Consider the following 14,668-nt stretch of genomic DNA (forward strand, 5'->3'; position numbering starts at 1 on the left):
CATGACTGTAGAGGCTTTACTTCTAAACTTGTATAAACGAGGAGTGATCCCACAGATCTGAGAGCCGGTCGATAGAAACCAAAACCAGAGTTCACTTTGGCCGACCTTCGAGATCATCTGCTCGTCTTCATCGTGTTCGCTGCTGCGTTAGTATCAGGCTGATTTTACTCTCAGCTCTTAGTTTCACCTACTAAAGTGACGAGTGGGCCTGGTGCAGTCTGGACTGGTGTTTGTCAGGAAGTCGCTGACTCACCGCCGTCCCACTCAACGGATTTCCCAAAGTGTCCTCGGGCTGGTTGTGCTGGAATGTGTCGCTAAATGAATAAAACTGAAGACATTTCCTGTATGTCTTTGTTCTATTTTTAGTGTGGCCAGTATTCCAGTTATTCCTCTGAAATCATCTCTGTGCTGTTGTTAAAAAGTGCAAAGATGTAAAACTGCAGCAGTGCATCATAAAGAAGGCTGGGAGAAAGAAAACAGCTGGTTAATAAAAATAGATTTTGTCTGTCCTCGGGTCAGAGCGGGGGTGGGAGCGACTGAAACGGGATATCGCGATGTGCGAGCTTCAAGGACGAGGGCGACAGAATCCTCAGTCATTCCCAATTTTCGATGGTGGCGACTCTCCACGTTATTAATGGTGCGGTGGTTTGGGTCGCGTGTGAAAAGGGTTCAGACTTCTTTCTGTGCTTTTAGTGTCTGAAGCTCATCAGAGTCGGCACGGTGACTAAGACTCGCTGCTTTGAGCCCGTTTGTTTCGGTCGCTCTTTTAACTGATATCCATTTTTTATTTCCTGTCTGCGTGTTCAGGGTTTGGAGAACTCCCTGTGCGTGATGAGAAATCTGTCCTATCAGCTGTACTCGGAGCTTCCCCCCTCAGTCCAGCTCCGCCTCGAGGGCCCGTCGAGAGCTTCTGCCAACAGAGAGATCGAGACCATCGGCTGCTTCACTCTGTACAGCAAGAAGAACGTGGAGGTACGAGCAGGAGGAGAGGGTGCTGGTGTTATCCACCCGTGTGGTGCTCTGTGTCTGGATCCCCATCACCTCCAAAACCTTCTGCACATTAGAGTAGCTACGGTCTGCTAGATTTCATAGTAATGTGTTCGTTTAAAATCTAACTTAAATGTGAAACTGGAAAACAGCAGCAGACAGACGTAAGCAGTTTAATCACACGAGCGCCTGAAAGATAAATTCATAACAATCTTTGTTTTTATTGAACGACTCAACTTGATTCTCACAGTTTATCAATTTAGTACAAAGTCTGCAAACAAGTGCTACTGTAACTCATGAAAGTAGTTTCGTTTAATGTTAGGTTTGTTTAGTCTGGTTTAGTTTAGTTTAGCTTGGTTTAATTAGCTTGGTTTAGCTTAGTCTGGTTTAGTTTAGTTTAGCTTGGTTTAATTAGCTTGGTTTAGCTTAGTCTGGTTTAGTTTCTTTTGGTTTAGTTTAGTTTAGCTTAGCTTGGTTTAGTTTGGTTTAGTTTAGCTTGGTTTAGCTTAGTCTGGTTTAGTTTAGTTTAGCTTAGCTTGGTTTAGCTTAGCCTGGTTTAGCTTAGCTTGGTTTAGCTTAGTTTAGTTTAGCTTAGCTTGGTTTAGTTTCTTTTGGTTTAGTTTAGCTTAGCTTAGCTTAGTTTGGTTTAGCTTAGTTTGGTTTAGTTTCTTTTGGTTTAGTTTAGTTTAGTTTAGCTTAGCTTAGCTTGGTTTAGTTTGGTTTGGTTTAGCATGGTTTAGTTTAGTTTAGCTTAGCTTAGCTTGGCTTGGTTTACTTTAGCATGGTTTGGTTTAGCATGGTTTGGTTTAGTTTGGTTTGGTTTAGTTTTACGTTGAGTTTACACTCAGCAGATTTTCTTCAATTATGAATTATTTGAATAAATCAACTTTTTGTTTTATATATTTTTGCTACTTTTGACCCCAAATTCTGTATTTGTACTTGATTTCTCTCTTCGCCAGCAGCAGAATCACCAGAACCTGCCCACCCTGTCTCAGCCTAAAGGGTCCGAGTGGCTGTGGCACCCGAAGGTGGTGGGGCTCTACAAGCTCATCCTGCAGAACAGCGACTACAGTTCCTGCAGCCGCGAGGCCGCCATCGGAGCCCTGCAGAACATCACCGCGGGAGATGCCAGGGTAACGCCTCATCCCGATCGTCAGCTTTAATGCGAGGTGCGGTCTCTGCAGGCTCACGTGACCTTTGCTCCTCTCTGTTAGTGGGCGTCCGTGCTGAGCATGGTGATTATAGAGAAGGAGCGGATGCTTCCCATCCTCCTGGACCGGCTGGACACCATCAGCGACACGGAGCTCAGGCCTCTGAGCGGCCTGCTGAGAAATCTGGCCCGGCACGCCACCGACAAACAGCACATGGGTAAGAGCCTTGCTGGGACAGGTGCAGCTCTGCTTTTAAGGGGCTTCAGTGCATCCGCCTTTTTCCCGTTCTCTGGACCCCAAGGTCCAGGTCCGCTCCAGAGTCTTTCTTATTCAAGTCCTTCTTCTGTGTCGTGGCAGCTAAGAACATGGTGGGGCTTCTGGTGTCCAAGCTTCCCGCAGACGGCCTGCAGAAAATGCCATCCAGCGACGTGGTGGTCAACCTCTGCGGAGCCCTCAACCACCTGGTCACCTGCAGCTCCTCGGCAGCCCGCGACGTCTGTCACTTCAACGGCATCCCCAAACTGGTGGGCATCAAGACGTCCCACGACAGCAGGTACGTGTAGTCGCGCTGATGGTCGCCGGCTCTGCCGCCGTTTCTCTTCAGACTCTTCATGTTTCCGCTGAAACAAAGCTGTGACCCCTCTGCGACCTTTGTTTCCTGTTTAGGACTTCACATGTCTGTTATAACCTTTCCTTCACACTGCGGGACATGTTTGTGATGAAGCTCGTCCCTGCTGCTCTGGTATTTCCGCCTCATTAGTCCTCCTGTCCTCTCTCACTCTCTGCTGTCCTTCACTTTTAGCTCCGGGAGTCAAAAAGCTGCCCGAGCAGCCTCGACCGTCCTCTGCAACATGTTCCAGTACAAGAAGCTGCACAGAGACTACAGACTGGTGAGTTTCATGTGTAATCTTCACATGCTTCATCCAGAACACACTCTCTGTTGATTCACCCGCTAATTATTTCCAGCAGCGGGGAGTAGATTTCGTCACAGTAGATGTTTTTCTGAAAGTGCTGCAACTGAGTTTGAGGATATAAGTCACCTGCTGTTATCTTATCTTGTCAATCATTTGACCTCCTCACTGCGTACGACTGTAGCTCCTGTGACAAATCAGAAGTACCTGACTCCGTGGTATAATTCTCAAACACGTACCCTAAAGCAGATGACTCGTAAGCTGGAGAGGAAATGGCGTGTCACAGATTTAGAGGATCATCATTTAGCCTGGAGAAATAGTTTGCTGCTTTATAAGAAAGCCCTCCGCAAAGCCAGAACATCTTACTATTCATCACTGATTGAAGAAAATAAGAACAACCCCAGGTTTCTCTTCAGCTCTGTAGCCAGGCTGACAAACACACCATTGATCAGCAACCAGAGACTGTTGATCAGCCTGAAGGCTCCTAAAGACGAGAAGAAGGACAGCTGCTGCCTGAAAACCTTTAGTGAGCCCTTATGTGTCAGGAGCATCAGGAGCATCAGGACTCAGTGATGAGGAAGTACACATCCTGGACAGGGAGGAACGCTGGTTTGAGGGCGGAGTCAAGGAGACCATCTCTGAATCGAGGAGGGGGCCTAAGGGTACATCTGTCACCATCTTATAATGCTGTGATTGCAGCCGTTCCCCAACTCTCTGTGAACGGGACTCATGGCCAATTGGTCAATTTACATGTTAATGGTCATGACCTCGTAGGCCATTGTTTCAGTCATTGTGTAAATGTCCTGTTTATAAGGTTGGAAACCTGCAGTCAGCTGCAAACATCCAGATGAACAGAATCAGCCTGTTTGGATTTCCTTACCTGGATGATAATGCAGAGACATCAAGCGCGCACCGCTTACGAGTGTGACAATAACGCATCAGGATCACGTGTGTGTGAGGACGCGGCAGCGGGACTCGCTTTGGCACAAGCAGCGAGCCGCTGTGCCAAAAACAAACCAGCACCACATTCACCAGGTTTCTCTCTCTGCGTCTTCATCCTCAAAGGCTGAAGCAGCAGAGTGAGGGCGAACAGGACGGGTCTCAAACGTGTCGTCGAGGTGAAGACGGAGGCGGCGTGCTTGTGGTGCCTTTGGGAGCCTTTGTCACATTTCTGGTTGCAGCTATGTTTAAGTCAAAGAGCCTGAACCCGTCCTGCTGTTTTATTTCCTGCAGCCTGAGCTGGGGAGAAGCTGTGGGCGTGGGCTGTCATTGTGCTCCGTTTGTTTCCACCAGATGGTTTTCTCGTCTGCATCTGGCTGTATCTGTTTTTTATCTCACTTGACCTCCACTTCTTGTAACTCCTCTTCCTCGCTGCCTCCCTCCTCTGCTCTGCACCCGAGCCTGGCCCTCATTAGTCTGTGGACGTGCTTATCTGGAAGTTCTGCAAAAGCAAATATTTTCTCTGAAGTAAGCAGCAGTCAGACTGGAGACTTGCTAAACTCCGTCTCTGAACTAAAAATGAAATTAAACTTGTTAATGATTGGGCTGGCAGGGGCTCACTCTGCCCCAGAACACCACATGATGATGATGATGATGAAAAGCTAAATGCGAGTCTGTCTGTAGCCTCCCCTCCTTCTGTGGAGGCATTAGCAGACCCCCCACCCGCTCCTGCTGTGAGAATCCTTTCCTCGTGTCTGCTGAGCTGCAGCAGGAATGTGGAGAATCTGGCTCAGACATTTTGGGTTCGCCTCTGTGTCTCTGCTGAGGTGAACTTGGCGGTCCTCCTCCCGTAAATCCGCGCAGCACAAACAAACCCAGGCCTTTATCTCCCTGCACTTTCACACAAACCCAGTTGTGCAGATAACACATCTGGAACACAACTGTGCAGAAACAAAATGACAGGATGAATATTTCTGGTTTACAGATGGTGAAACTTTTTCTCTGCAGTCAAACTGTCGACAAACAGCTTTGTTAGGTAACGCTGAGTGTGGCGGCCCAGCTTTTATAGCCCAGGCTCCGTTTATTGTGCAACTTCTCTGAGTTTATGGTGCTGCGCTGTGGAAACGGCTCCGAGCGCCTGATGAAGGCTGACAGATACATGGGCTCCTTCATTCTTCTGAGCCTGCAGCAGGCGACCAGGAGACGGCTGCAGAGGAACCTGGAGCACAGCTAAAGTTCAGTGACACACACAGGGACACACACAGACACTTTAGTTTATGACAGAAAATCTAAACTTCCAGTCCTTCAAAAGTACACCGTGCACGGCTGCATGGCATTGTGCCGATGTCCACGTCAGGATAACGCTCAAAATTCCTGATAGATCACAGAGCCCTCAGAAGCTGCTCCTCTCCACATCGCTTATAATAGTGCTGCTGTGGACTGAAGCTGCTGTGGGCTGAAGCTGCTGTGGGGAAGCTGCTGTGGGCTGAAGCTGCTGTGGGCTGAAGCTGCTGTGGGCTGAAGCTGCTGTGGGGAAGCTGCTGTGGGGAAGCTGCTGTGGGCTGAAGCTGCTGTGGGCTGAAGCTGCTGTGGGGAAGCTGCTGTGGGCCGAAGCTGCTGTGGGCTGACGTTTGTAGGTCTGTGAGTTCTGAGGTCCGAGGGACATTTCACCATCACACAGCGAGGCTTCGTGTGGGCGTCTGTCTGTGGGCGACGCAGGAACCCGCCCTGCACGGCGCTGCAGCAGTGGAGCGACGGCCTGTGGAGTGAGCTACAGGCTGTAATTCCACTGAGCTGCGTCTTCAGACACTTCATCTTTTAACGATTCACGGTTGCAGCATCTTTCATCACTCCTTTGATGATTTTTAAGCTGCACTGCAGGATCTTACCGCCTGATCGGCTCAGTGTTAGTCGTACTCTACTCTGGACCTGCTGCTTATTCTTCATTTCCTCTAAAAGCTCCTGTAGTACTCGCGTGTTCTGCTCACCCTACACTGAAGTACTTTAAGTATTTGTACTCGTACGCGGTAAAAAAAGAGGAATTCATGCTGTAAACTGTGGGTGTGTCTCTGTTGCGACATCAGCTGTGTTGGGTGGGTAGGTGTGGGCACGTAGTCGCCCACTAGAGGGCAGAGCAGGACTGAGTTGTACCCTCCTCCAAAGATTCTTTTAATCACAGCGTTTTCTTCATCAAACATAAATCATTTTGTTTTAGCACAAATTACAGAATGATTTCTAAACATGACCAGAGTCCGTGTTATTATTACTGTTACCCTCTGAGACACTGAGCTTTTATTGGAGCACAGCTCAAACCACTGCTGTGCAGTGATGTGCTTTCACTCTGTAATGCTCCAGTGGAAGCTGAGGGTTCTCTTCAGAATAAAAGACTTCAGCGGGGTTCGAGCTGTCACTGAGAAAACATCAGGCTAAAAACAAAAGTCCAGACTTGAGAGAAACAGTCGGTGCTCACAGAAGAAGCCTGCAGAGACAGGAAGCAAAGATTTCAGAGGCTTGGAGAGAAAACCAGTGAGAGTCTAAACACTAACTTCACTGAGCCGATGTAGTGACATCACCTGCACACCAGGAAGCACAAGACTAAAACACAGACTGAAGTATGCTGAGGACAGCCTGAGGAACATCCTGCAGACCGGGAGCGCCCTTTGGTCAGAGACGCTGCTTGGGTTCAAAGAAAGGAGGGCGAGGCTGCGCCCCAAACACCAAAGTGAGCTTCACCGAGCGGCCTGCAGAGAGTTGAATCCCGCTGATAATCTGTGGATGTGAAGACGAGCGGTGCCAGCCCGCTCACTCCAGCCGGTCGCAGCAGATGGCCCCGCCCCTCCCTGAGGCTGGTCGCCAAAGTGCTGCTCATAGGGGGTCATGTGATTGTTGGGTTTTTCTCTGTATGTATTATTGTAGGGTCGACCTTACAGCGCCTTGAGGCGACTGTTGCTGTGTAAATAAAAGTGAGCTGAGTGTGAGACAAACATCTGCAGGCTGGTGTCCAGCAGGGGGCAGCGGGTGAAATCATGCAAACATCCAAAGTAAAACTGGGACGTTTTTTGTATTACGAACGATGATGATGACGGTCGAGTCGCTCTGTGGGGACACTGGGTGAGTTTCTGTTTGTGTCTTTTTCCAGAAAGGATTCGGCAAACGAGACTTCGCAGACGGATCCTTCTAGGCTCAGCGTTTGACCTCGGGACCAAGACGAAGTTGACCGAACCCGTTATGTGACTGCGACCGACTTCCAGGAAGGCGATAGTGACCCGGAGCCACGCAAACGCACGTGGCCTTTGGCAGCTGTGCGTTCGCTCAGCCGCAGAGAGTCTGACGGGAAGCTCGACACGGACACACGTCAGAGTCCGACTCCACGCCTTGGACGTGTTCGCGTTACGTGCGGTGCTCGTAGAGTTTAGCTTTGGTTGCCGATGCGTTCACTTACCGTTGTAAATATTGATGCACATGTGTGTCTTTTAGGGTGTGTTCACATCAAACATGAAGGTTTCACCTCATGTGACTGCAGTCACCGTGGAAACCGGAGCATTCACCCCTGTGATGCCGATGGTTCAGTCGGCGTCCACGTGGCGCTGGAGGAGAATCCCGGCTCTCCCGTGTGAAGGCAGATTCGCCCCCGTTTGTATCGCCCAGCATGAACTTGCCTCATTGCATGAACTTTGTATGTAATCACGCTCCACGTTTGTTGTGAACACACCGTTGAAGACCTGCAGGTCACCACTCACTCATTACTTTTTTTAATCCAAAGGTCAGAGGTCAGATCTTCAGACTCTAACGACGTCTCACAGGTGCGTTCTGGCAGGTGAGCGGCGTCCTGGGGCGTGCTTAAAGGTTAAAGGATGATTCGGTTTAGTTTAGCCTGACTTGTTTCCGTGGGCGACGGCTGTTGGGATGATTTTGTCGGAAAGCCGCGAGCAGATCACGCGAGGTTTGCTCACCGATTTCTGCAACTTCTGCTTCTCACAGCAGAGGTGTGAGTTGAGTTAAAGGGAAGCACAGAGGGTCGAAATGTAGACGTGATGATTTCGTGTGTAGGAACATTTTCTAACTGTTAATAAAAGGTAATAAAACTGAAGTGAATACTTTAACTCCTGTATCTGAAATGAAGATTAACAACGATTGCTGGTTGGTTGGCTGGTTGGTTGGTTTGTAAACCATGAACGAACAAATGCGTGGATGTTTCTAAACTGTGTCAATAAATACTGTGCATTAACAGAAGTTCTCTGGATGGTTCTTATTCGACCGGCCGTGTTAGAAGCTGCTGCTGAAACGAGCACAGTGCAAACATTGTTTTTGAGGAGGCGTGGCCAGAGAACGCAGCCTCGCCCGGCTCATTCCCGCCGTGAGAAACATCTGCGATCGTGTTTCCCCAGCAGGTCATGTATGAACATCCAGCACAGCAGCCGACGTGGGAGCTGTCCACTTTGAGACCACCCACAGTGGAACAAGAGTTCCCTGAGATGGAAACATTATGCTGCTAAAGTCACAGTGATTCATGTCAGTGTGCTCCACATCAGTCACACTATAGAGGGCATGTTTATGGAGTGTGTCGTTTCCTGACACCACCCACAGGTGGTGCTGTTTACTGCATCTCAGCCCTGCTGCTTCACTCTGCGTGCAGCTGATATAAATCCCAGTGATTATTAGCATTAGCAAACATAACCAGTCTCACCTACAGAAGCATTTTCACACGTGACGCGACGTGGGTTTTACCCCTGCTGTTAAAACCGCGCACAGGAGGAACACAGGGCGAGTGTTGCACCATAGGGGGCGCCCTCGAGCTCACCCGCAACGAATGAACAAAGAACAAAACTGTAAATTTCAGGATGTGAACACTTTTCTCCTGAAAACGTTCAACGTGTTTTTGATAGAAGGGCTTGTTGTCATAGTTCCGTTTAGGGCAGGACGTCCTTCACCCGTGAATGAGTCACAGCCTGTTACAGTTAACGGGAGGATCAGACACTGACAGAGCAGAACGGTTCCACCAGTAGGAGCGTTTAGACGTCCGTCCACCTGCAGAGACTCACAGCGGTAAAGTGAGCCGTCATTTGTGAGCCGCGGTCAAGCCAGCCGCCTCTTATCCGCCGCATAAATTTCCTTGCGCTTTTACACCAGTCTGTACGGTAGCGCCTTTTCGCTTTATATGCCGATTGAAAGCCTATACCCGCGCGCGAACAGTCGCACGCGCGCACACAAATTTAAATGAAACAGCCCAATACAGTCAATACAATTATGGAAATTTCAGAAATTCATTAAAAATCATCCTGAGTAGTTGAGGTCCAACTTTCAACACATCCCTCCTCCGGGACACCTACTGTACCTGTGTGCCAAGTTTCATCTCAATTCACTGTAATCTTTATCAAAAATTGAAAGAACAATTATATGTCAATGCTGGATGTGTGTCCTTTCAAAGTGACACTAAATAACAGAACTCAGGCACATCAGGGAATAATCCAAAAGGCGGATTTATTAAACAAAAACAACATACAAAATATCTCTAACCCATACTACATAACCTAAAAAGAAACAAAGGGACACTTAGAAGCACAAGAAAACAATACTGAAAGGGCAAGAGACACAGCCCAAACATAATCCACAACTAAAACGCCAAAAGAACAAGTCATCCCACATAGCAGACGGGTCTTGCCTGGATCTGGTGTCAAGCCGGCACTGCTGGCTGACTTCTGGCATGGTAAGATGGCACTGTTTATGTGATGGCATGCCACATTTGGCCTGATTGGGTGAATGTGACATGTTGTATAGAGCACTTTGAGTAATATGGGTGAGTAAAAAAGCGCTGTATAAGAATCAGTCCATTCACTGTCTGAACAGAGTTTCGTCATGTTACTTTTGCACTATTATGTTCCAGCACATGTTGTTATTACATGGCTTACATGGCTAAGGTACACATTAGGCTGACATCTGGGGCCAGAGCTGAAACTGTTCTGGGCCAGCACAGGGCCAGCAGTGTGTCTGCAACTGGCCTTGTGCTGGCGCATGTGTGGGCCACCTCTGGTAAACCAGATCTGGGCCACCAGAGGGCCGTCATTCTTTGCGGTACGCAGGCCATGTGTCAGCACATTGTGTGGGACAGATCCAGGCCATACCAATTATGCTATGTGGGAGGAATTATGTAAAAGTAGAAACATCATAAAAATGAAAATGAACATGAAGTAAAATGTACTGAAAAGAACAAAAAAAGCCCCTCTGGCCATCACCAGTAGGTTTTAGATGAAGTGTCTTGCCCAAGGACACAACGACCGAGACTGTGGGAGCCGGGGCTCAAACCGGCAACCTTCCAATTACAAGACGAACTGCCAACTCTCATTATGCAATGTACTGTTTAAAAGAAAAACCTTTTTTTTTGCCTTGACAACATACATTCATCTTCATTTCAAATAAGTAGTTATTTTTCACACAGAGAGCAATACCATTCTCCAGCCTCTGCTGTCCAAAACTCTGTATTCATCTGGAGGCACTGTGTGTGAAACCACTTTAAATAGCTCTCATGCAGGAACAAAGCAATTGTATAAAATGAAGTGAGGGAATGGAGCTATAAATAGATTAATATAGAGATATGAAAATAAACTTATATATAGACATAGGAACACAAGTTTTAACATTAATGTAATATAAGCATACAGGTGTCTAAGCAAACATTGTGGCATACAAAGTGAGAGTGCAGTGAGTCATGTTTATTCCTGTTCAGTATGTGTCTGACACAAGTGGATGAATGAAAAAGTCTGACAGCAGCAGCAACAACAGACTATGCCTTCCTGATGACTTTCTATCTGTTTACATCTTTTTCTCTGATGCCTGTATCCCAGCTTGAAGAGTCCTGGACCCTTTTTCTAGTCAGTGGGTGTGTGGGCAGACAACTCTGGCTTGTCACCCAGTTGGATTTCCTGGTATTTGTAAGATGGCACTATCTACAAATCAGGACACATTAACTATGATATTAAAAAATGACATGATGACATAGTCCTAGGTCAGTTTACCAAGCATTTCTCAGCTTTGTTCTTTATAGTTCTGTTCATCATATCATTGCTTGTGAGTCCTGGATTATTTGATGATATGTTTACATTATGTATTCTTTTGTTTTCAGTTCCATGTTGCTTTTAAGTGTAGTTCTTCTTCAGCGTTCCACAAGTGGATGGAAGACTTGTGAAAACACTCTAGTGTTAAAGCCAGTCTTGTCTTCATGTCTGTTGATGCTTTTGTCTGTGTCAAGCTCGTGTGTCTTAGTCTGTGTTTTAGTTTGGTGGCCTCTTGTCTCTTGTGTTGAGTCTTACTTCCACTGTCTTCTTATTCCCAATGTATCCCTGCTGTGTTACACAGCTGTCTCCAATTCCCCTAATCGCCATCCTATTTATACATTTTGCCAATCTCCCGGTCTGAAGTACATTATTCTATTCTATTCTATTTATACAGCACCAAATCGCAACAACAGTCACCTAAAGACACTTTATGTTGCTGGGTAAAAACACAACAATAATACAAAGAATCATAAAAGGTCGGCACTCCTCAACAAACACTCGTAGATTACTTAATTTAATAGACTACTCATACGATAAAAACATCGAAACCATAATATTATCTCTAGATGCAGAAAAAGCATTTGACAGAGTTAATTGGAAATTTTTATTCGCAACTTTACACAAATTTGGTTTTGGAAACTCTTTCATAAACTGGATAAGAATATTATACAATTCCCCAACGGCTCGTATCAGAACAAATGACCAGACATCCTCCAGCTTCTGTCTCCTGAGGGGCACCAGACAGGGATGCCCACTCTCCCCCTCACTTTTTGCAATTTTTATCGAACCTCTAGCAGCAGCATTTAGACAGGCTACAACAATTAAGGGCATAAAATGTAAGAACATAGAACATAAAATCAGTCTCTATGCAGATGATGTGTTGCTTTTTCTGCAAAACACACAAACCAACCTCTCTGAGGTAATTACTTTAATAAACTGGTTTTCAAGAGTTTCAGATTATTCAATTAACTGGCCAAAATCTACAGTTCTCCCCATTAACTGCTCCTTCCATAATTCTTCCTCTGCCCCACTGCAATCCGGAAATATTAAATATTTAGGTATTAATGTCTCTCCTAAGCTTTCAGACTTAACTAAACTAAACCACATCCCACTTCTAAAGAAAGTAGAAGGCGATCTGACTAGATGGAAATCTTTACCCATATCACTCATGGGAAGGGTCGCCACTATAAAAATGATGATCTTACCAAAAATAAATTACTTATTTTTGATGATCCCTAACAAACCATCACAAGATTGGTTCAGATCTCTGGATTCATATATTTCCAAATTCCTTTGGAAAGATAAACCCCCGCGTATTAGCTTAAAAACGCTACAAAGAACCAAGGATAGAGGAGGATTAGATCTGCCTAATTTTCACCAATACTTCTTAGCCAACAGGCTTCAGTTCATCTCAGAATGGTTAAAACATACCTTCTTAGTTGAGCCCTGGCTAGATGTTGAACAGGCACTATGCAAGGATCTAGAGATTTCAGACCTACCATTTATTAGCTCAAACATCAAAAGACATGAATGCTTTAAAAGTATCAACATCAGCTTTTCTCTAACAGCATGGTGGGAGTTTCTAAAAATAACGGAGTCTTCATTAATCCCATGCAAACGTACACCTATCTGGAATAACCCTGACATATTACAAAACAATAATATGATTAATTTCCCAGAATGGAGTTGTAAAGGAATTAAATACTTAGAACATATATTAGAGGGAACAGAATTTATTCCATTTGACAGACTAGTTGAACAATATGGGATCAACAAGACAAGGTTTTTAGAATATCAACAAATTAAATCCATAGTAAAAAAGAAATTTAACCTCAGTCAAGTTGAATTACAAACACCACTAAGTGCGGCACATTTTCTTACTCTTAAATCCCCCAAATTATTATCTAAAATATACAGAACACTTTCTAAATTAGATGAATCAATATCCCTTCCTACTGCAAAGTGGGAAGCAGATTTATCAGTCAACCTAGACCAAAACTTCTGGTCTCAGATTTGCTTAAAAACTTTTAAATTAATTAAAAATCCCAGTCTGCAATTAATACAATACAAAATACTTCATAGAGTGCACTATACAGGTCATCGGATGTTCAAGATGGGCTTTACATCTTCCAACAACTGCTCACACTGTCAAGGCAATACACCAGACAATTACATCCACGCTCTTTGGTTCTGTCCACCAGTGCAAAAGTTTTGGCGCGAGATATGTGAAGACTTATCAAAGTGTCTGAAATGTAACATTCCAACTTCCCCCTTAGTGTGTCTACTGGGCAGCTTAGATAATGTCACTTCAGAAAAGAATATAGCCCATATGATCTTCACTGCCCTATGCATAGCCAAGAAAACAGTCCTCATGAACTGGAAAAATAAAAATAATCTTAATTCTAACCAATATAGAAATTATCTATTAGATTACATTAGTCTTGACACAGCCTCTGCCACCACATCAGATCAATTGCTCTGGACTCCTTTTATCAGCTCCATCACCTAGTGGGGGTGGGGGGTCATAGTTTGGTCCCGCCTTCACTGTTGTGATTGGTGAGGGGGTAGGGACAGGCTTAGGGCGTCGGGGGGTTCCCCGGAGGCATCTTCCTTGGGGGGCTCAACCCGGGGTAGCGGTCACGTCCGGTTGGGGGCTCTGTTGGCTCTCAGGTGACGGTTTCCTCGCGGCTGCGTGCAGCGGGGCTAGGGGAGGGTCTGTGCTGACGGACGTGGGTTACTGACCTGGCAACCTGGCTGCCCCTGGGTGGGTCCGGGATGGGCGTGAGGTTCTGGGGGCGCTCCGTCTCTGGGCTGGGGCCCGGGCCGGGCCTCGGGGGCTTGGGTCCTGGTTGGTGTGTTGCCGGGGTTGTGGGCGGGTGGGTGCATGGGGGCCCGGCCCTGGAGCAGGGTGCCGCCGGTGCGTCGAGCCGCCTGGGGGGCTCTTCAACTGGTGGGGGGGATGGTCACATCTTGCAGGAGCTTTCTTCTCTTCAGGAACTCTCTGCAGGAGGGGGAGATACAGGAGAGGTGGAGGAAGATCTCAGCCTGGGCGTTTACCGTCTTATGTAGTCTGGAAGATGTGTGGATGGTGGGGTGGGTGCAGTTTTCTCTGTGGTGGGGTTGGGTGGACTGTCCAGGGCTCTGTGGAGCCGGAGGGCGCTACTGCACTGGGCCCCGGTCTGATGGGCCTGGGCCCCCCTTCCCTGGCGGGTCGCGAAGGGTGGGAGTGCCTACTGGGGTCAGCGGGGGAGCTGGCCCCAGGGAGGGGTTACCTGCCCCTCCCTTCCTTCCCTCCCCATCTCCAGCTGCCTCCCTCTTCCCGCTCCTCCACAACCACCCACACATGCAGGGCCTTGGAGTGGGGGTATGTCACCAGGGTGCAGAGGAGGCTACCCCCCCCCTGTCCCCTTCTGGCTGCCTCTGCCTCAATTTTATCCCACAACTTAGACATTCACATTATTCACACTCTCATTACACATACATATAGGATCTTGGGGGTGGGCACAATCACGGAGTCCAAATTACCATCAGGGTGTATACCTCACCCCTGGCGTCGTTGCCCACCTCTCAATTTTAAATACACTTAGTCATTGAGGGCTAGCAGGAGGGACTATGCGCTTACCTGCTG

General features: G+C 47.0%; 1 protein-coding gene across 4 annotated transcripts in view; it reads left to right on the forward strand.

The window, feature by feature from the left end:
- Positions 1-8,223, forward strand: part of LOC146639182 (plakophilin-3-like) — a 31,206-nt gene extending 22,983 nt beyond the window's left edge. For 3 of the 4 annotated variants that reach the window (XM_085355453.1, XM_085355273.1, XM_085355404.1), the window contains 6 exons: positions 808-972; positions 1,947-2,120; positions 2,202-2,355; positions 2,496-2,691; positions 2,941-3,028; positions 7,128-8,223. In XM_085355453.1, the coding sequence (XP_085211579.1) occupies positions 808-972; positions 1,947-2,120; positions 2,202-2,355; positions 2,496-2,691; positions 2,941-3,028; positions 7,128-7,169 (819 nt within the window). In that variant the 3' untranslated portion in view covers positions 7,170-8,223. The remainder of the gene's footprint in view (positions 1-807; positions 973-1,946; positions 2,121-2,201; positions 2,356-2,495; positions 2,692-2,940; positions 3,029-7,127) is intronic. The other variant, XM_085355357.1, reaches the window with a different exon arrangement.
- Positions 8,224-14,668: the final 6,445 nt, after the last annotated feature.

This window comes from Diplotaxodon limnothrissa, linkage group LG1, assembly GCF_057381915.1.
Source record: "Diplotaxodon limnothrissa isolate DT_005_m linkage group LG1, D_limnothrissa_male_GT1.1, whole genome shotgun sequence".
NCBI lineage: Eukaryota > Metazoa > Chordata > Actinopteri > Cichliformes > Cichlidae > Diplotaxodon > Diplotaxodon limnothrissa.